Source organism: Strongylocentrotus purpuratus, unplaced genomic scaffold, assembly GCF_000002235.5.
Source record: "Strongylocentrotus purpuratus isolate Spur 01 unplaced genomic scaffold, Spur_5.0 spur5_scaffold_12, whole genome shotgun sequence".
In the NCBI taxonomy this organism is placed as follows: Eukaryota; Metazoa; Echinodermata; class Echinoidea; order Camarodonta; family Strongylocentrotidae; genus Strongylocentrotus; species Strongylocentrotus purpuratus.
The window spans coordinates 9,909,181-9,930,542 of record NW_022145597.1 but is presented as its reverse complement, the minus strand read 5'-3'; the positions used below and the strand labels follow the sequence as shown (position 1 = coordinate 9,930,542).

The following is a 21,362-nucleotide window of genomic DNA, read 5'->3' as shown; positions in this document are numbered from 1 at the left end:
AAAGTTATTGATGTAGCAAAACTCCATCACCTTTCTATAGATGATTAATGATTGTCATGAGGAAGAAAGTAGGAATATTACAAAATTAGATTCATTTCAACTTTTCAATATCCATTAATATGAACTGCCATGGGAAAGAAATCATTATTCAATCATTATTCAATCGAATAATTTCATGAGCGTGTACTGGGAGTGTTTAATAAAAGTTAGAAAACTGAGCCTTGGACCTGTTAACCGAAAGACGGCAATGATAATTTCTTTTCAGTATCTCTCGTTTAGAATGTTTCTTTCTTAGAATTCCAAAAGGGTTCGAAAAGGAATGGAAGGGTCCTCGCCGTTAATACGGTAATACCAAAAAAACGTAAACATGGGGTATGATTTTCAGTTTGAAAATCCCTAAAAATGGCCTTTTTATTTAAGACTTTGGCCTTAAACTAGTTTACAATTGTTTTTCATCAGAATAATACCTAATCCATATTATTGCAACAGTGTAAATTCCAGATTCAAAATAATTGAAATAATGTTGCTTTTGTTGTCGAAGATATCTCTTAACTAGAGATATAGTTTGTACGGTGTTTCTTTCTATTGTTCTCAATATTTATTTCCTGTATATCATTCATTTCCTCTTTGTATTGTATTTCTTGGTACCACCAACCCACTACTACTCACCCCACGCATAGATTTGCATGTAATATCTATATATGTTTTTGTAAATGTATGTGTTATTGTTTAATTTAAAAAAAAACTATTGTATTTTTATATTGTAATTTTAAGCAGGGGATGATCCCCGATAAACATCTGTGGTTTTTGATCACCCCCTCTGCAGGTTCATCTTTTGTTGTAATACTTTTATATTAGATTGTAATTTACATTGTCTTTTATGAATCTGTGGAAATAAATGAAATTGAAAAATTGAAATTGAAATTGAAATTGAAAGTCCTATAATGGTCATTAAAATGAACCTAAAAATAGGTATAGGTTTCAACGCTTCAGCTGCACACCCCGACCTAACAACCCCCCCCCCTACCGTCCGGGGGTCGAAACACGGTGTTATTTGGTTTGGTCCTATACTTTCCGTATATAAGATCAAGAATAACATGGCTTGCTGGATCTATTTATGCTCGGATCCAATCGGAAGTCCAGTAATTTGACATTCATGGTCGTTGACGAGGGAAATGATCAATGGTGATCAAACGTTAATCTTTTAAAAGGGAAAGCAGAAGTTCAACACAAACATCAAACCAACACAAACATCAAACCAAGACAAACAATTACTTTCGAGTTATATCCGTTTTCTTTGCCGCAGATGGCCTTTTCTTTGCCAAACAGATGAGAGCAGCGAATTACGTCACAATGATCGACCCTTTTCAGATCAAGTATGGCAACCGCATGGGTGGAATCCTCTTTCTAGCAGCACTAATGGGAGAACTGCTTTGGTGCTCCGCCATTTTAGCTGCTTTAGGTAAAAAAAGAAGTAAATTTGTGATATCCAAAGATCTTCCCCTGAATACGATCGGAAAAAGTCCATCAAAAATTGAAAGATGCAAACATTACCATGACGTATTTGATAACCTGGGGTATGGTTGATTTCTCGAAAAATCTTTGCAAACTTATTCAGGAGAACACCTTAAGATATCATAAGAAGCATTTACCTTCTCCATGACTAATTTCTGATATTCTAGTCGAATTTGAAATTCAAACCCTGGACCCAACAATGTACCTAACCCTTATCATATCCCCAACCATAAATAATATAAACCTATTGTGGGAAGTCTGAACCACATCGGTTTTGCGACATTGGTTTTGCATAAATTGTTAGATCACCGCCGTTAATTGGACGTGCATGGTTTAATTTTCCTTTGGACTAAAAGGTATCCTTGTTATGTTCAATAGAAAATTTCTGACATTTTTTTAAATAAAATCTTTAGATTCATTTAAAGCTCTATTAGACTGGAGGACACTTTTCATTGTAAATACCCAAACTAAATTTGTTTGGTTGTTTTGATATAGGCCTAGACCAAATCCAATATTTAAATTAATATTAGCGCTATTTGACAAAACTACAGCCTAAAACCAACTAGTTATGGTGTTTCCTATAAAAAGCTCCTTCATATCTTTATTTCCGGTTTTTACTTTAAGTCCTTAATTTGCAAGTAACTACAAGCTAACCAATGTTATTTCATATATTGTATATACTTATACTTTTTCCAAAATAAGTCCATCGTATGTATGATTATAGTCCTTATAAACAACACTTGTAAACAACACTGACGATGTATATGAACATTTGAAATTGAACAGTAGAATCGAACCGAACCGTTTAGTAATATAGTTAAAATAAGAAGAACAATTATTTATCGGGAAAAGTGTGACCGGGGCCCCGTCTTACAAAGAGTTGAGATCAATCGCAACTATGCACAGATAAAAGACTGAAATAAAAGACTGAAGACTTGCGATTGATTTGGATCAATCGTAAGTCTTCGTAAGACGGGGCCCATGGGAGTGGTTCACAAAGACTAAGATCGACTTTAAGTTGGACTTAACTATGGCAGGCCGTTCATGCCACTGTTTTCTCTCACCATTGGTCTCTCGATTATAATCTTGAGATAATATTTTCCTTCAATAATGAACTATCAACAAATGTAAATTCTGCAGACTTGTGAGCACGATGTATACATTCCTTGATTAACCAATGCCAGGAATGGTTAGAGGAACTAGTGGCATGAATGGTCTGTCATAGTGAAGTCCAACTTAAAAGTAGGACAGTGTACCTTTAAAGTAAATCTTAGTCTTTGTGAAACATCCCCAGGGCTATTTACACATTATTGTGACTTGTTCTTTCTCAGGATCAACAATCAGTGTTATCCTTGAGCTAGATCAGAATATATCTGTCATCATCTCGGCCTGCATCGCCGCGTCTTACACGCTGTTTGGTGGTCTCTACTCCGTGGCCTACACAGACATTGTTCAACTCACCTGTATATTCGCCGGCTTGGTAGGCATCAAACTGCTTGTTTTGAACTTACGAATAATGCGAGACAGGGACTTGACTCGGGTCAGACTCCACCACGTAAGCCTCTTTTTACCCCCAAACACGAATCGAATTGGAATTGGACCCCTTACATAATTTAAACAACTCGGGACTCAAATCCGTGCTTGCCAGATTTCAAAGTGGACTCGAACCTGTGCTTACTCGTTTCGACTCGGCACACGAATCCCTAGCTCATTTAACTCGGATATGCCTTGATACACTGCAGAATCGACCCTGAAAGTTTGGGACTCGAGTCCTTGCTGATTCTTCTCAATTTAGGTCTCGTTGCCCTGGTGACTTATCCCATCTCGACTCAGGACTCGGAATTTTACCGACCCAACTCATCTCTAAAGGCCCTGCTGACTCAAAATAGGAATTAAAGTCGCAGCCTGTCGCAGCCCGCTTGACTCGACTCGACTCGAGACTAAACGCCCTGCCGACTCGCCTTGACTCAATTTGACTCGATACCCGAAGCCCACTCGACTCGAATATGAGTTCGAAGCCCTGCTGACTTGAGTCAACTTGGGACCGAAATCCTTGCTGACTCAAGTCATCTCGTCCGCACCACCTTAAGATTTGATCCGAAACAGCACGATTTGGGACCCGAAGCCTACTCGAATTGACTCGACTATTCGAAATCCTGCTGACTCGTCTCGACTTACCATCCGTCTCCCTCTGACTGGAACACAATGTTGACTCACGCGAGACAAGACTTGGGTTAATGCCAGATGAATACAAGTATCTGTTTCATTGACTTAATGCAATTGAGAGTGCTATTTTCAAGTATTTGTGAAGATATACATTATTTACATTGACGTTTCATTCATGTTTTTGTTTACTGTAGTGGATTTGTCTACCGTTTGCGCTCGCCAATGATGCTGTTACTCCAATATTGGAGACTACGGATCGCTGGCTAGGCGAATGGGACACTAAACTGACTGGACAATGGATTGATAATACCTTACTACTAGTAAGTACATATATATTATTTTGAACCGGTATGCTATGGTTATAAGTATCACGTGGTTACCTCTACAATAAAACGTAATTATTGAAAAGTCTTCGCCATCTGAGCATTTTAAATCATTTGCCATCTGAGGATTTTACAGTGTACCCGTTGACTACTGCATTCTGAATGTCCCATATGCTTAATACAGCGACCACCAGGTTCCCGTAGGCAATGGATTAACATCCACAATTATGTATAAAATCATTCATACACCCATTCTTGTAATTTTCGCTAACAAGACAGATTCTAAACTTATTATTCAAACAAAATTTATAACATTTCACCGTGATTACTTCATATACATAGAACAAGTTGAACATCATCCCACTCATAGGCGCCGGAAGTGGGGGGGGGGGGCAGTTGCCCCCAGTCAAAAAGTGGGGGGGGGAGGCAAAACGCATTTTTGCCCCCCCCCCCCCCCCCAAAAAAAACAAAACAAAACAAAACAAAAAAAACAAAAAAAACAAAAAAAAACAGTAAAGGAGTAAAGATGGTTTGTATTTTTAACCCAAAAGAACATAACAATAATAAAAACCTGAATTAAATGACGTATACAATTCTATTCAAAGAAAATGAAAGCTAACAGGAATTAAATTTCCCAAAAATTGCTTCCTATAATTATCAATGGAGGTTATTATTATAATAGCGCGCGCATATCGTGGACATATTGTGAGAGAATGGGAAAGCGTGTCTGTTTTTTGTTTTCGGGGTGAGAAGCCTATGAGCCCCTGAACGCTGGCGTACTGATGGGGGGGGGGGGGTTAATTTTTATTCGATACCAGTGGTTTACAGATGTTGCTGAAATGACATGATTTTCCGGTATTTTTTCTCAATTTTTTGTAAGAAGTCATACCTTTTTATGCGTTTGTTGGAAATTAGAAATTCCCAAATTTACAGTCGGGCGAAAAATATGCTGATTTATAAACCTGTATTTCAGCCCCCCCTCACTTTTTGAAAAAGTGTTTTAAAGAGAAAAAGAAAGAAAGAGAGAGAGAAAAAATAAGTGACCTGCCACAATGTCACAAAATATGCTCATCTGACCGTAATTAAGTACCTAAAACTCCCGACCTTGCGGGGGCTCCGCCCCCGGACCCCCCCCCAAGAACTCTTTAGGCGGTCCCCTGTATGCTCATCTGACCGTTATTAAATACCTAAAAACCCCGAGCTTCCGGGGACTCTGCCCCCTGGACCCCACCAAGGGCCCTCTAAGGCGGTCCCCTGTATGCTCATCTGACCGTTATTAATTACCTAAAAAAACCTGAGCTTCCGGGGGCTCTGCCCCCTGGACCCCACCAAGGGCCGTAAGGCGGGGCCCTGTATGCTCATCTGACCGTTATTAATTACCTAAAAAACCCTGAGCTTCCGGGGGCTCTGCCCCCTGGACCCCACCAAGGGCCCGCTTAGGCGGTCCCCTGTATGCTCATCTGACCGTTATTAAATACCTAAAAAAAAACGAGCTTCCGGGGGCTCTGTTCCCTGGAATCTCCGCCAATTGGTGGTGAATTTGATGCAGATTTTTCTTCTGCCCCCACCCCCCCCCTTCCAAACGTATTTGCTCGTTACGTCACTGCCCCTGGAAGGTGAGCCCCCAAGAATGTTTGCCCCCCAATCCCAAACTGCTTCCGGCGCGCCTGATCCCACTGCATTAGAAAACTTGTTTCGTCTCTTTCAAATAAGCCCTTAACATATTTGCCTTCTCTCGTTGATATAATGTAATGAACTTGTTTTATGGATCTAAGCTTTATGTATCATAACTATTATCATCTAATCATTATCATTATTATTATTTACTTGTTTTGAGATCTTAGGAGGAGTACCCTGGCAGGCGTATTACCAACGAGCTCTCTCGGTCAAGTCACCCGACCACGCGCGCTACATCTCTATAGTTGCAGCTTTCGGATGCGTAATTGTCAGCATCCCAGCATACATCTTGGGTGCCGTGGGCGCCAGTACAAGTGAGTGTCCCAATAGCACATGCGAAAATTGAGGGGGTGGTATGCACGCCGAAAATCTTTTTAGGGAGGGAATGGCCTATACAAATATACCCCCAGTCCCCTACCCCTTCATTTTTAAGGAAAAGCAATCAGATTTTGTTTTAAATACAAAACTAATCACTTTTAGGCTCAAATAGAGACCTTTTTCTTCTTCTCTAAAATGCTTCTAAAATATTGGGAATGTTGGAAATTATCACCTTGTACTAAAAGTCACACACTTTCTCTGTCTCTCTCTCTCTCTCTCTCTTTTACTCGAACTGTAGATCTTGCTCTATATCCTTTACAATTGATGCTATTTTTCTTTTAGACTGGACGTTGACAGACATTAATCTGAATAAAACAGACCCATATGAGACACCCGGGATCATCCTCCCCGCTGTCATTCAGTTCCTTACTCCGCCTTTTGTTGCTTTCCTCGGCCTGGGGGCCATCTCAGCAGCAGTAATGTCATCCACCGACTCGTCCATTCTCGCCTCGAGCTCGATGTTCGTGAGGAACATCTACAAGAACATCTTCCGAACGTCAGTAAGTTTCTCCTGAATGGAACAGCGTGTTGCCGACGATGCGTAATCTGCCTGAACTATAGGACTGCGCCAGGCCCAGCGATCGGGTTCATCTGGGTTCATGCACGTTTAACACGATGTGTCATTTTGTCTCACCCACCTCTGCGTCAGCAATCGTGTTCAACTGGCGTAATGCAGATGCACACGGGTGTCATTTCGCCTGACGTACAGTACTTCTGCGTCAGCGATCGTGTATAAGTGGCTTAATGCCAGGTGCACACGAGGCGTTTAATTGTTTTTACCTACGCTAATCCATTCAGTACATTTCATTAATGTTAAAATAAAGATAATCAAGAATTCGAGGCAATATCGTCGAATTGCATTAAATAATTCAAAAGTGTTACAAAAGCAAACAAAAATTCAAAATGTGAAAACAAGCCTAATAAAGCAATTAGTACAAACGCCAGTAGTACAATACAATTTTTTTTTTTTAATTTCCAATCGCATTTTCTTTTCTCACTACATTCATTTGCGTAGCATCGCGTCACCGAATGACCTGTCTAATGACATGCACGCATACCTTGCTTTTACATGATTGGTTAGCGCACGTAATAAAGCTGCCAAAATGTACTTCGTGTGCGACAGGCATTGAAGCTATTAGTCTTGCGTTGTGATACTTTTATCATAATCACTTAGCATTTTGAAATGTTAAAAAACTATTAAGAGAACGGGGAATGTTTGTATTTATTCTTAAAATCATCTCATTGTGTTCCTTAAAGCTCGTTGCACACAGATGGTATATGCCTGACGTAAAACTAAGTCTTTGACTGGCGTGGCCTATGACATACCACAAACATATTTAGCAAAATGACGGAAACAAGCATTACGTTGTAATAATAGCGTATGGGCCAATTCCCTAAATAGGCTCAATTACCACAGTTTGAAACGCACCCACGAATGTAAGGACCTTATTCTCCTGTTATTTTTTCACAGAAATAACAATATTCGAAAGGATTTATTTTCTAAATCCTTGTTATTTTTTGTTATCCTTCTGTTCTTCTAGGCGTCTGAGAGAGAGATGAGCTGGATACTCCGGCTTGCGGTGATTGCTGTTGCCGCCATAGCTACCGTCATGGCGTTGACTGTCGACTCCATATACGTCCTCTTCGTTCTTTGTGCAGATTTCGTCTACGTCGTGCTCTTTCCGCAGTTAGTCTGCGTTATCCACGTCGAGAAGTCCAACACCTACGGCTCAGCCGTAGCGTTCGTCCTCGGGCTTGCGCTCCGACTGACAGGCGGCGAGCCCGCCCTCAAGCTTCCAGTCTTATTACGTTACCCGTACTACGACGAGGAGCTCGGTCAGTTGTTTCCTTTCCGCACCCTGGCTACCATCGTGGCTTTCGTGTCGCTTGTCGTTATCTCGTTCATCACCGACATCGTCTTTAAGAAGGGTTATCTTCCTAAGAAATACGACGTCTTCAAGTGCGTGGTTAATACTGATGTCAAGCCGAGTATGGAGGTCATGGTCAAAAGCATATCCGGTGACATGGAAGACAAGTCTGTAGAAAATATCGCTATGACCGACTTCTAGGGGTGGACAGGTCAAACTCACGATGCAAGATTCAACATTCACTCACTATTTACATATATTAAAAAAGACGATAGCAACTTCTGTCGAAAAAATGAAAATAGGGTTATATCAGCAGCCTTGTGTGTTTCCCATTGAATTGTGTGAAGGTGACAATGGCCCATTACGTAATCTGAACATAATTACAATGGGGTGTACAGTTGATTTTTCGAAAATAATTATGATCTTGCATTACAAAAAAGTGCAGAATAAGTTCAAACTGCTTTTAAAAAAAGGGAACGCAGAAGGTGACCACTAATCAGTCACACTGTTTTTATTTACATAGTATGAACTTTACTCTTAACAAAAATATTTGACCCCTCCCCCTTTTCTTTCCTTTCTGTTACTGTCCCTGTATTTTCATCAGAGTTTTTATCATTATTATCAGTATCGTTATATCATGTCAGGCCAGTGTAAACACAAGGAACGCAAACGAGTGGGGATCAAGACTAAACATATCCAGGGGATCGTGACGACTTGCATCAATGGTTGTAAGAATTAGACTAGTATTTCTTGCATTAACAACACGGTAGCGAATTTTCGCAACCGGCGACGCGGCCTTCAACAACGCTAATCTTAGCGAAAATTACCGCGTAGCGTCCAAACCTACAACGGTATTCAGCTGTATTAGCGTCGGGAGTCGAGCTAGTGCAAGGTGGCGAGCTCATTTAAATATCCAGTAGTCAGCACTTGCGTCGCCGTGCGAAAACTCGCTAATAAAGTGTGGAAGAGGACCCGGATTGCAGAGAACATGGATAGAGAGAAGAATGTGAAAGGGCGATGGAAGACCACAGAGACAGAGCAAGATTAGTTAGTATAACAGGGTGGTGTTTCACAAAGATCCTAAGTTGAACTTATCTCTAAGTCGGACTTAACAAGTATAGAATGCCGTTAGCATCTTTGAAAATAGTTTGTAAAAGTTATTTTAGAAGGCATAAAATGAAGATTCAAGTCATTCATATTTTCTATTATCATGGCCATGGGAGATTCCATGTTCTTGATGTAGAATTTATGAAAAGTCTTAAATACTTGACTGAATTTCTGTTTTTTAATATATTTCATTATAAGGCTACAAATAGCTCTCCATAATATTTAAGTCCATCTTATAGTTAAGTTCGACTTAGAATCTTTGTGAACCCCCCCCCCCCCCCACCCCGAAGACCAACAAACAGGTACGTAGTTATTGAGGCGTTTTCCAGGCTAAGTATCTTGTGTGACAATGCAAAACAAGAAACAGAAAACTGTACGCAGACAAATGCACGTCTTCCACTTCCACGCTTTTAATCACCAAAATCGCTTGCACTCTCTTTACTTCCCTCAACATGTCACAATTGAGCAGTTAGCTAAAAACCTTACTCTTCTAAAATTGTTATGAATCTGTCAGTTGTGAATACAGTTAAATTAGAGTTGTGTTATCACTAAAGTTTTAACCCAGTGCCAGACCCGGATGCATGGTCCCTGTATTAAGCCTATATGAATGAGGTCCATCAGTAGCCAAATGGTTTAGAAATAATGATTGTCAAGATTTTGGCAATAGTAGCAAGTGCTGAAAATTGCTGAATTTAACCAAAAAACAGTAAAATGCCTTTCATTAGCCTCGTGATTTGTCTTAAAGGTACTATGTCCCATTTGCAGGCCAAAAAAATGAAAAGGTTAAATTCCAACGGCATTTGAAAGACAATACTAATTTAGGTCATCGCTAAAAATAGGTGGGCTTGAAAATGTCTTTAAGTGGGAAAATAACGACTATTAGTTGTCGAAGCGACTTAAGAACTATAGAGCCAGTAAGTAATAGTCTGATTTTTCAGACCCTTGTACCGAACGGTCGTACGTTTTATGCTGCGCAACGATTCAATCAGTTTAATTTTGGCCATTACAAGAAGTGGGTTACTGATGTAGACAAATGCTCATGTACCCTTTGCGGCTCATTTTGTATGTTATTACCAAAGATGAAAAAAGCCAGTCAGTCACTCAATAGTGTCTGATAGTGAAGTCTAGCAAGTAAATGGGTTTCCTTGCATAACTTGAATATTAGGACATTGCTAACGTTTAAATTTCACAGATAGGACATACATGACATATTCATAATTCCTGCAAAGTTCTACGGAATTTGATGTTGGCTGCAAAAGGGACATAGTATCTTTAAATAATACTTTCACTGAGTACTATTTTCATCAGAAACCGCTAAATATTCAATGGCGCTTGGGTTTTCTTGTTTTTCTTAAATCTGTAAATCTCATTGCCCAATGTATAATAGATTTCTACATTATATAGATTTACATGCACAATATCTATTTCATCGGATTGCGTGTTGAATCTTGTATGTTGAAATATTGTGTTGTAATTTGTTTTAGTTTATATTGCTTGTACATGGCGACCAAAAAAGGGGTCCTATAGCTTTACAAGCTCTGCTTCTTTTACAGGTTCCTCCACTCTTTTTTAAATTATGATGTAATTAATAAGAAGGATTATATGTTCTACAATTCTTTTATAAAGGTGCAACTATAGGCCTATATTTTGTTCACTAAGTTAATATGTACAACATTTAAAAATTGAAACATTATTATTGTACCAATGTTGTGGTAATGCACTGCTTTGTTTTGTTTATTTGCTATAATTATAAATGTACGGTATAATTATGTAATTGATCAGATGCTAGGATTTATGTAGCTTATAAAAGCTATTGTAACTAGTTGATATCAAGTTTTGTGAAACAGAGGCACGATTGGTTTTTGCCGGGGTGTTTTTTTTTTTAATGGATCTGTCCCTGTCGGCTGTGTGTGGTTGCAGGTTTATATGGGAATAAGCAAGATTAATTGTTTGATCAACAACATAATACAAGAATATTTTTGTTTTATACCATTTTGAATAAAACTGCGATGTGGTGGAAGAGCTATGCATATTTTGGCTTTAAGTTAATATGAGTGCTTTTATTTTGGGGATTCATTTATTTTAACTATAATCGGAGACTTAAAACACTACATTAATATACAATTTTAAAAGAATGTTGTGTATACATTTATTGATTTTCAAATTTGGTAATGATCGGAAACCATGTGCAGATTACAATGAATACAAACGAAACATGAACAGAGAGAGAGGGAGGGGGGATAGAGAGATATAGAGAGGGAGAGAGAGAGAGAAAGAGAGAGAATGAAAGAGAAGCCGAATTGGAGAGGTACAGAGGGATAGAGAGAGAGAGAGAGAGAGTCATGGCGTTCTGCGTAGTGGGTGTATAAATCATGCTTGTTAAATGTATGGACGCGCATACATTATTACGTCACAGACAGAATGCGCTAGACTACGCCTTGCGTGTACGGTGATAACCCGGTTGACTAAACCCCCTGAACTTTTTTTTTTGGGGGGGGGGGGGTGCCCTCTACACCCCATCAAGAACACTAAGATGTAGTATTAGCGTAAACAAAGTTTCAATGGATGCACCAAGTGTGAACTTATCACGGGTGCATGCGATTTGCATATACCGACTCGCGATAGATAAACTACCTCTCGCGGCCATCGTTCACACTGCAACCAAAGATGACAGAGCGCGTGCGGTCTATCATCTCTGCTTTAAATAGGCGGCGGGCGTAGGCAAATGGGCAATGATAACCCCTGTTTTTTCCCCGTTCTGGCCATGAGGGCTAGAAAAATATACCTAAACATGTATACCGCGCGTACAGTTTTGAACCATTTGAAAAAAGTACCCTTTTTCTTGAAAAGCCCCAAAATAAGAAAAAAAAAACATATCTGTATACGCGTTTTCTTGGTCATATCAGGCATGCTTACATTATTTGTATTTGACTGAGACCCCCGTGTGTACGAATCCGGATTCAAGGCGGGGGCCGCCACAATACTTTACTTCATTATTTCTTTATTATTTCGTCAATATAATGATCTATACGCTGGTTTTATCTATATTTAGCATACTGAGGGCCAGGCGCGCCGGAAGCAGTTTTGGATGGGGGGGGGGGGGGGGCAAACATTGCAGGGGGCTCACCTTCCAGGGACAGTGACGGAATGGGCAAAAAAGTTTGGAAGGGGGGGGCAGAAGAAAAATCTGCATCACCACCACTCTTACACGTTACATGCAGTCCCCGCGGAACGTTTTTCAAAGTGGAAAAACGATCAGGTAGAGCGTAAATTGGCGTGGGGTCCAGGGCCTGAGCCTCGGTAGGGGGTCAAGGGGCTGAGCCCCCGGAACTCATAGGGTTCCTAGGCATTAAATTACGGTCAGATAAGCATCCAGGGGCCCGTCTTAGGGCCATTGATATGTCCACGATATGCGCGTATCGCTATTATAAAAACCTGCATTGATAAATATAGGTGGCATGCGCAATGTTTAGGAAATTTAATTCCTGTTAATTTTCCTTTTCTTTGAATGGAATTTTTAATGTGATTTAATTCAGGTTTTATTGTTGTTATGTTCTTTTGGGTTAAAATACTAACCATCTTTACTCTTTTACTACTTTTTTTTTTTTGGAGGTGGGGGGGGGGGGGGGCGTTTTTTTTGTTGGGGGGGGGGCGGCAAAAATGCGTTTTTCAGACTTACCATTGTAATTACTATTATTATTATTATTATTATTATCGTTATTATTATTATTAATATTATTAGTATTGTTATTATAATATTATTATTAGTGTTATCATTATATCATTATTACTATTATTATTATCATTATTATCGTTAATCTCATTAATATTATTATTATTATCGTTATTATTATCATCATTATTATTATCATTATTCCTCTTATTGTTATTATTATTATAATTCTCATTATTACAAATTATAAAATGGGTTCATCAATGTAGTCAATTAGAAGCGTCGAAGTGGCTCACGGTTGCGCGCATTTTGGTGATAACAACCTAGCTTGAAACGTCAACTTGGTCAAAATGAGACGGACAATGAACTCGACAAGCCTCGTTCATTATTCTACAGTGAGTTCATCATCGTGCAGTGCATATTCACTAATACACTCGCAAACACGTATAATTTGTTTCCAAAACATACGCCACGCGGGGATTCTAAACATACGGCATAACCTATCTATAACGCTTCAACAACACAAAAAGGATTATGTACACGAGTCAGTGGCGTAATGAGCAAAAACCTTTGGGGGTCAGAACAAAATCCATACCACCACCAAAGTAGCATCATGCAGGGGTGGCCGAGCGTCTTCCAAAATTAGGGATGGGGAGGGGCACGGACAAAAAAGGGGCACCTACAAATAGTGGCGGATCCAGGGGGGGGGGGGGCCGGGGGGCCTAGCCCCCCCCCCCCCCTTGAGAAAAACATTCATGTAAAATCACGTGATTTTTACCTTTTTTGGGGGTTGGGCCCCCCCCCCCCTGGCGCTCGAGGGGGGGGGGGGGTGCAAATTGAAAAATTTTCGTGGACCAAAAAAAAAAAATGTGCTCACTACCCCCCCCCCCCCCTCCCCCCTCCCCCCACTCCCCCCCCCCCCCCTCCCCCCTCCCCCCACTCCCCCCCCCCCCTCCCCCCCCCCCACTGAGCGGCTTTTCGGCCGGCGCGATTTTCACATTTTCGGGAGCAACAAAAAAAAATTGTGCTCACTACCCCCCCCCCCCCCCCTCCCAAATACATCGTGTTATGGTTAGGCCTGGTGTTGGTTGTTACCAAATATTGTGAGTATTAATTAAAACATGTTTTAGAAATTACATACCATTGTCAATGCTGGCTACAATGAACATGTATGCCCATATACGCTGTATCTTTCATTGCGCATGAATATATAGTATTGAAACTATGTTGTATATAGAAAGCACTTGTCACGCACTGCCTATGCTGCAGGGGCGGCGGAATGTCTACCATATAGTGGGAGTGTCGGCGCCTTCAGAGAAGGGCAGTTCCTGGAAAAGTGGGGTATCTACAAAGGAAAACCTCAAAGAGAATTCATTTTGGCACATTGGTATATAGTCCTACATTGTGATTACAATATCAGGGATGATTTCAATATTTTGTTTCTCTCTGTACATGGTCCAAGATACTAAAGCATCATACTTTGCAGTTGTGTGTAATGATGTGGATAATCAGTTGCGACGAATCGAAGTGAGCGAGGCCAAATTCGAAGATTTGTGAAGTCGCAGTGCGAATAGTTATATCGTATAAAAAGAATTTTTTAAAACCCAATCCTTGTGGGGCTTTACTTACTTACTTATTGCCCATTATGCCTCCTGGCACATAGGGCAGCAACAAAAGTCTTCCACTCTTTCCGATCCTGGGCCAGTCTTTGGATTGTATCCCATGTGTGGTTCAGGTCTTTAATCTCTCCTTCCACAGTTCTTCGCCAAGTGGTTTTAGGACGTCCCCTCGTTCTTTTGCCTTCTGGTGTCCAGTGGAGGGCTGTTCGTGTGATGTCATCTCTGTCCTTTCTCACTACATGCCCGATCCATCTCCACCTTCTTCTCGTGATGATGCTCTCCATGCTGTCTTGATGGCATTGGGCATACAGTGCTTCATTTGAGATGGTGTTTGGCCAGAAAATGCGGCATATTCATCTAAGACTCTTTGTGTGGAAGACTGATAGCCCCTTGTGGGGCTTTAAGGGCGATCTAATCATGAAATACTGAAAAGTAACAATTATATCAACTATAAATGCAACTGAGCTTGGTGGGAAATTATAGAATAGGTCACTCTTAGACTCTTTAACCTCTCGAATCTGAAATGGGGCACTTATCAAAGGTAAACATGGGCACTTCATACAAAGGGAAAGGGCACTTCTAATAAAGGAAAAGCATACCTTTCAGAATTGAACAAGGGCAATTGTCAGAGGTAGTAAGGGGCACTTATAATAATGTGGAACGGGCACCCAATATAAAGGAAAGGGGGCACTAATCTGAAGTAAAAGGGGCACTCTCCTAATAAGTAAAAATGAGCACTTTGGTGGAATTTTAAAAATTGAGGCTTGCCCCCGGGAGGGCCGCCTCTGCGAGGATGGCTGAAGTATATGCCTGCGTACTTAAACGATTTGATTGCGCTTGAGTATTAGGAATATTAACGAAATTATGCCAAAAAAAAACACTTATCACTAACACTATCACTTTTCAACTTAAATGCTGAGTGCAGTATTCGTTGTCTATTTGATCGAGTTAATTATTCCTTTTTGTGCTTGCATTTTTATTTGTTTGTGTTTGTTTTTAGTTTTTGTATGAAATTAAGTTGTAGAAAATTACTTTATCTGTATACCATTGTTATAGTGTACGTATCACTCACTGTATGGTTAAAACTAAGTTGTACAAATATTTTTTCATTATCAGTGATGATTGTAAACAAGTTTATATTATGTCCATCTCTTCATCCCACCCAGCTTCCCTTTCCCCTACATAGCAATGTTTGATAATCCTTGAAACTCTTTTTGTCCTAGATAATCAATCAAATCAATCTGGATATTAATAAACATCTTGGCGAATAAAACCATGGGAACTTATGAAGATCTACAGAACCGTGACTGCCGTTGGAACCCTTTTCGATGCCACGCCGAAGATGATGGATCGAATGGAACACTGTTGCCTGTCACAATGTGACTGGGATTTCTTTTTTAGACAAAGAGTGTAATGGACAGGTGTTAGATGAATAGATGTTGTTGGTAGCAACAACGTGAATGCTTAGCAGTAGTCTGGGGTGTTCACAAGTTCGAACCATACCTCTACGGCAAGCATTTTGAACTAGAAACTGATCACCAGCCACTGCAGTGTATCGCGAAATCAAAAGTCGCGAACTCAAGGATTCTGAGATGGGCTCTGGCACTTCAACCGTACCAGTTTAGCATCACAGCTATCAAGGGCAGTGAAAACGTCGGTGCAGACTACTTAAGTAGGATACCAGATACCAGTAGTTGATTTCAAGTAAAGCAGGAACAGAAGGTTTTCTTTTAATAATTATTATTGATCTTTGTATTTTCCTTTAAACAAATTTTCCTCGTATAGAATGAGAAAACCACTCTGAAATTTTCCTCGTATAGAATGAGAAAACCACTCTGAATTTTTTTTCTGAAATTATATAAATTTCTTGAAGGAAGGGGAGATATGTCACAATGTGACTGGGATTTCTTTTTTAGACAAAGAGTGCAATGGACAGGTGTTAGATGAATAGATGTTGTTGGTAGCAATTTACTAGGTCAACTAACTTGGATTTACTAGGTCAACTAACTTGGGTCTCTAGTAGAGCAGGTGTCTGTCTTTGCCTGTGTGTGGGGAAAGGATGAGGAGAATGTTAATAGGAAAGTTTTGTATAGAGGATTCAGTAAAAGGAATTTGGATGGACAGTTTTGGCATGAGAGGAATACAAAGAATGTTAAGGAGGTTACTATTGAGAGAGCCAACGTGGATTAGAGATTTAGGGTAGTTTAATCAGATTGCACATGAGATCTCGAGAGGAGCAGACCTTTCAGAATTTGGTCTGATTTTGGGAGTGAATGAGGGGTGTTGGCCACGAAGGTAAATGTTACAGCCACAGGCTATAAGCAGGCTGTTGCTGTCATAGACTTTCCCTATACTATGGGACCTGTCATAGACTTTCCCTATACTATGGGACCAGGCAAGAACCAGGCAGCACAGGCCGACGTGGTAGAAGCCTCATCAGCCCTCGCCTCATCTTGAATCATCATTTGAACATCTGAACTGTAAGTTACAGAAATAAATGTATTACCTTATTTGTAATTATCTGGAAGGAAGGTTAATTTCATACATTTCATACATTTCATAAAGAGAAAGATATTTTCTATGTACTACGAGATAATGGATTTTTGTGATTTATCTTGCTTGTTGATTAAGGAAGACTTAACCTTGATTATTTTGTTTGCTTAGAATATATGAGGTTTAAGAAATTGTATTGCACTGAAAAGTTATACATGTATAACTATATGTAAAGACATAGGTGTTATCTATAATTTCTAGGTGAAAGATACCGTACATGGTCATTTATAAATGTCGCCTATTTTAGTGGTTTATGTCAGTGAAGCCAAGCTCTAGAGATTGTAAATGATTGTTGTAAATTGTTAGGATTTACATCGCTATAGCTATCGTGTTTATTTTTGTAGATGGTTGGCTATTTGGTTTCCATTTAATTCTTTTAGGGACAAGCTGGGCTCGTAGCCATAACCCTAGGCACCATCAGTGAATGGACATGTGTTCGTAGTCGACACGCTCAGGCAACCTACTCGCGTCAAGTCGTAGAGTCAACGCCCAGTGCTGTCGTACACCGGTCAGGCTTAGCAGGTCATGCATCATATCGCACCGGGTTACTACATACACCAGAGTATTTCGTTCCGCCTATTCAGAAACAGGAAGAGGTGGTATTTACGAACTCTAAATCGGGACTCTTTAACCCACAACAGTATACTTTTTATATAAAGACCGGGCTAGAGTCAGTGGGAGATTAACTGTATGTTATACCTCGAAGGATGACCTGGTCATCAGGTAATCTATTTTCCTTTGGAAATATGGAGAATTATATTGTGATATAATTGAGTACCAAGACGACATAAACAGTGATAGGATATACTCCTATCTAAGTTCACAGTGATTCGGAATCATTTTATTTTTGTCAATTATTTGCATGTTTAATTATATTGAGCCGATGGCTCTTAAATAAACTTTTTGTACCCTATATTTTACTCTTGAAATTGCTTGATTTTCTTGTGATACATACTCATTTCATCAGAACCTAATTTATCGTCAGACCATAATAATTTACAGTATTTAAATCTGACATATTGGTGACCACGAAGGGACAATTTTTGTCTATTTGATAGGTTAGGTTATAATGATTAGATTGTTATCATTGGTTAATATGTCTTGTGATTGTTTTTGTGTAATAATGAAAACTTGATCTTCTCTCCAGTTTACATTGTTTGTAGGTTCAAGACTGTTCGGACGGTGGTGCAAGTGCAGGTCGGGGCAGGGAGGCTTCTCTACGTGCCTGTGCCAGAGCTGAGGGCGTGGTGACGTTTGCGCTGCATAAATTGTCTGCATTTGGCAGGTTTGTAAATTTACCTTGGTGTGGCCTGCAGTATGGAGAGAGATAAGTTTATTACACAAGGGAAAGAGTTTAATTTGGAGGGGAATGAATTGAGAACGTATGTTGATGAGTGTGTGCGTGAAGCTAGAGATGAACGAGCGGCAGCAAGGAGTGCTGAGACTGAAGTAATAGCTCAACAGATTAGACTAGAGGAACTAAGGAAAACTAATGGGACGGGACCTAGTTCACAGTCGGGGCACCCACGTAGTAGGCCCAGTATTCCTCCTCTTCCAGTTTTCCAAGAAGGAAAGGATGATATTGACAGTTATTTGTCTAGGTTTGAGAGACATGCCGTAATTGTAGGGTGGGATAAGTCGGATTGGGCACTCGCAATTTGTGCTTTGATGTCGGGTAAGGCTTTGGATATTATTTCAAGGCTTACAGTTTCCCAGGTTAAGGATTATGACATAGTTAAATCCTCACTTCTAAAAGGATATGATCTTACGGAAGAAGGGTATAGGACTAAGTTTAGGTATGCTAAACTCCATCAGGGGGGAACCTACGTTCAATATGCCCATAGAATTGAGAAATACTTAGATCGATGGATTGATCTTAGCTCTTATGATGACAGTGTTGAAGGTCTGAAGAGCCTGCTTATCCAGGAACAGATATTTAATACAAGCAGTAAGGAATGCCTGATGTTCGTTAAGGAACGTCATCCTGGAAAGCTTACAGAAGTATTAACTCTAGCTGATCAATATCATGATGCTCATACAGATTTGAGGGTAAGAAGGGTGAAAGCCCAGCAGTCCAGTTCTAACAGTTCAAATAATACTAAGAGTCCAAACAGTTCTACTAGTTCAAGTAGTGATAAAAGATCAAGTAGGTCTGAGAATCCAACCAACTCTAATCTTTCGAACAAGAAATGTTACACTTGTAATAAATTTGGACATCTTTCTTTCAATTGCCCAAGTGGAAAGAAAGGTCGACGTGAGATTGGATCAAGTCTCGTCAAAGGCAGGTCAGCAGATGATACATCAGCCAGACATGATGCTGCAGCAGGACCTACTGACTCAAGAGAGACAGCTCATCCGAATGACTCGAAGGGTTTGAGTCTCATCGTGAGAGAAAACCTCACCGAAGATGGAACCGGAGTGAAGCTAGCATCTGGCGACACCCTCCCGGTACTATCAGCAGCAGCGAGTGGTTCACCAGTGGAAATGCCAGTCATCAAGGGAATGGTGAACGGGAAGCTCGTGGATGTTCTACGTGACAGCGGTTGTACGACTGTCATTGTTCGGCAAGACTTGGTGTCGGAAGAGCAGTTCACTGGAGAACAGCGGACTTGCTTGCTCATTGATCGGACGATCAGAACCTTCCAAGTTGCAACAATCGAGCTAGATACTCCTTTCTTCACAGGTAAGGCAGAAGCTTTGTGTGTGCCAACACCCGTGTATGATATTGTACTAGGGAACATTTATGGAGCCCGGCAACCAGCTGACCCAGACCAAGACTGGAAGCGAAAAGATCATCAGGCCAACGCAGTAGAGACCAGAGGACAGAAGCGGAAGGCAGGACGTACGAGGCCTCCCCTTCAAGTACCTGATTCACTGAATGACATTGTGTCTGTGGATGATCTAATCCAGGCCCAGAAGGAGGACAATGCACTGGATGCTTCCAGGAAACTCGCTGAAAGTGGAGAAAAGAAGATAAGTAAGAGTGGAAATTCGTCTTACTTTCTCGTTAAGAAGGATGTACTCTATAGAGAATATATTGATGCAACCCCAGGGTCAGATGTACTCGTGCAAGTTGTGGTACCCACTAAATTCAGGAATCAAGTCTTGAAGCTTGCTCACGAATCTATTCTTGGTGGTCATTTTGGAACTAAAAAGACCCGTGATAAGATTTTGACTCACTTTTTCTGGCCAGGTATGCATGCAGATATAGTGCGGTATTGTCGGTCATGTGGACCATGTCAGCGTACTTCGCCTAAGGGGAAGGTTACGAAGGTGCCTCTGGGATCAACCCCTCTCATCGATGAACCTTTTAGACGTGTGGCGATGGACCTGGTTGGACCGATAGAACCTGCTACTAGCAAAGGTAATCGGTACATTCTTACCGTTGTAGACTATGCTACACGTTACCCAGAAGCTGTGGCACTTCGCAGGATTGATGCACAGACAGTTGCAGAGGCACTGATGGACATATACTCCAGGGTGGGGATACCACGAGAGGTGTTGACAGACCGGGGCAGCCAATTCACATCAGAGCTGATGAAGGAAGTCAGTCGTCTATTCTCCATCCGTCAGATGACGACTACACCCTATCATCCCGCTTGCAATGGGTTGGTTGAACGTTTCAACGGTACCTTGAAGTCTATGCTCCGCAAGATGTGTGAAGAAAGACCCAAGGACTGGGGTAGGTATTTGAACCCCCTCTTGTTTGCTTACAGAGAGTCAGTGCAGGAGAGCACGGGATTCTCACCCTTTGAACTCCTGTTTGGGAGAGCAGTTCGAGGCCCTCTTGCTATCCTACGGGAGCTGTGGACTGGAGAGGTTGATGAACCGGATACCAAGACTACATATCAGTATGTATTGGATCTGAAAGACAGGCTGCAATTGACTTGTGAAGTTGCCCAACAGAATCTCAGCAAATCAGCAGAGAGGTACAGGAGACAGTACAATAAGAAAGCAAAGGAGAGAAAGTTTGAAGTTGATGATGAAGTCCTTCTTCTACTTCCGAGTGACAACAACAAACTGTTGATGCACTGGAAAGGACCCTTCAAGGTGGTAAAGAAGATAGGACAAATGGACTACAGAATTGATAAGGATGGAAAGATAAAAACCTTCCATGCAAATCTTCTGAAGAAGTACTACAGGAGAGAGGAGAGTGCAGGTGGGTTTGATGTTGCTGGTGTCTCTGTTGTGGATGATGGCTTGTCTGAGGAATGTAGCGAAGGAGAGAATGAAGATGTAAACCATTCTTCGAGAAAGGATATTCTTCATCTCCCCAATCTTACCCCAACAGAATCTCTCAAAGATGTGCAGATCAGTCCACATCTAGATGATAACCAGCGTGAGGAGGTCAACTCTCTTTTACGGGAGTATGAAGAAGTTTTGACTGATATGCCGGGATTGACAAACTTAGGTAAGCATGACATTAAACTTGTCCATAAGGAACCCATTAAGAGTAAACCGTACCCATTACCACATGCTTTGT

The 21,362-nt window shown here is 40.7% G+C and overlaps 1 protein-coding gene and 1 long non-coding RNA gene across 2 annotated transcripts; both read left to right on the top strand.

Annotated features, from left to right (window-relative positions):
* The first annotated feature begins 1,308 nt into the window (after window positions 1-1,308).
* Window positions 1,309-8,328, top strand: LOC593138 (high-affinity choline transporter 1-like). Its single transcript, XM_030982576.1, has 6 exons — window positions 1,309-1,462; window positions 2,847-2,995; window positions 3,876-4,001; window positions 5,842-5,995; window positions 6,342-6,559; window positions 7,601-8,328. The coding sequence occupies exons 1-6, from the start codon at window positions 1,330-1,332 to the stop codon at window positions 8,126-8,128; spliced, it is 1,308 nt and encodes a 435-aa protein (XP_030838436.1). The 5' UTR covers window positions 1,309-1,329; the 3' UTR covers window positions 8,129-8,328.
* Window positions 8,329-16,697: 8,369 nt separating this feature from the next.
* LOC105439906 lies at window positions 16,698-17,794 on the top strand. Its single transcript, XR_004063510.1, has 2 exons — window positions 16,698-16,806; window positions 17,260-17,794. It is a non-coding gene; the product is annotated as an uncharacterized LOC105439906 (long non-coding RNA).
* The last annotated feature ends 3,568 nt before the right edge of the window (window positions 17,795-21,362 follow it).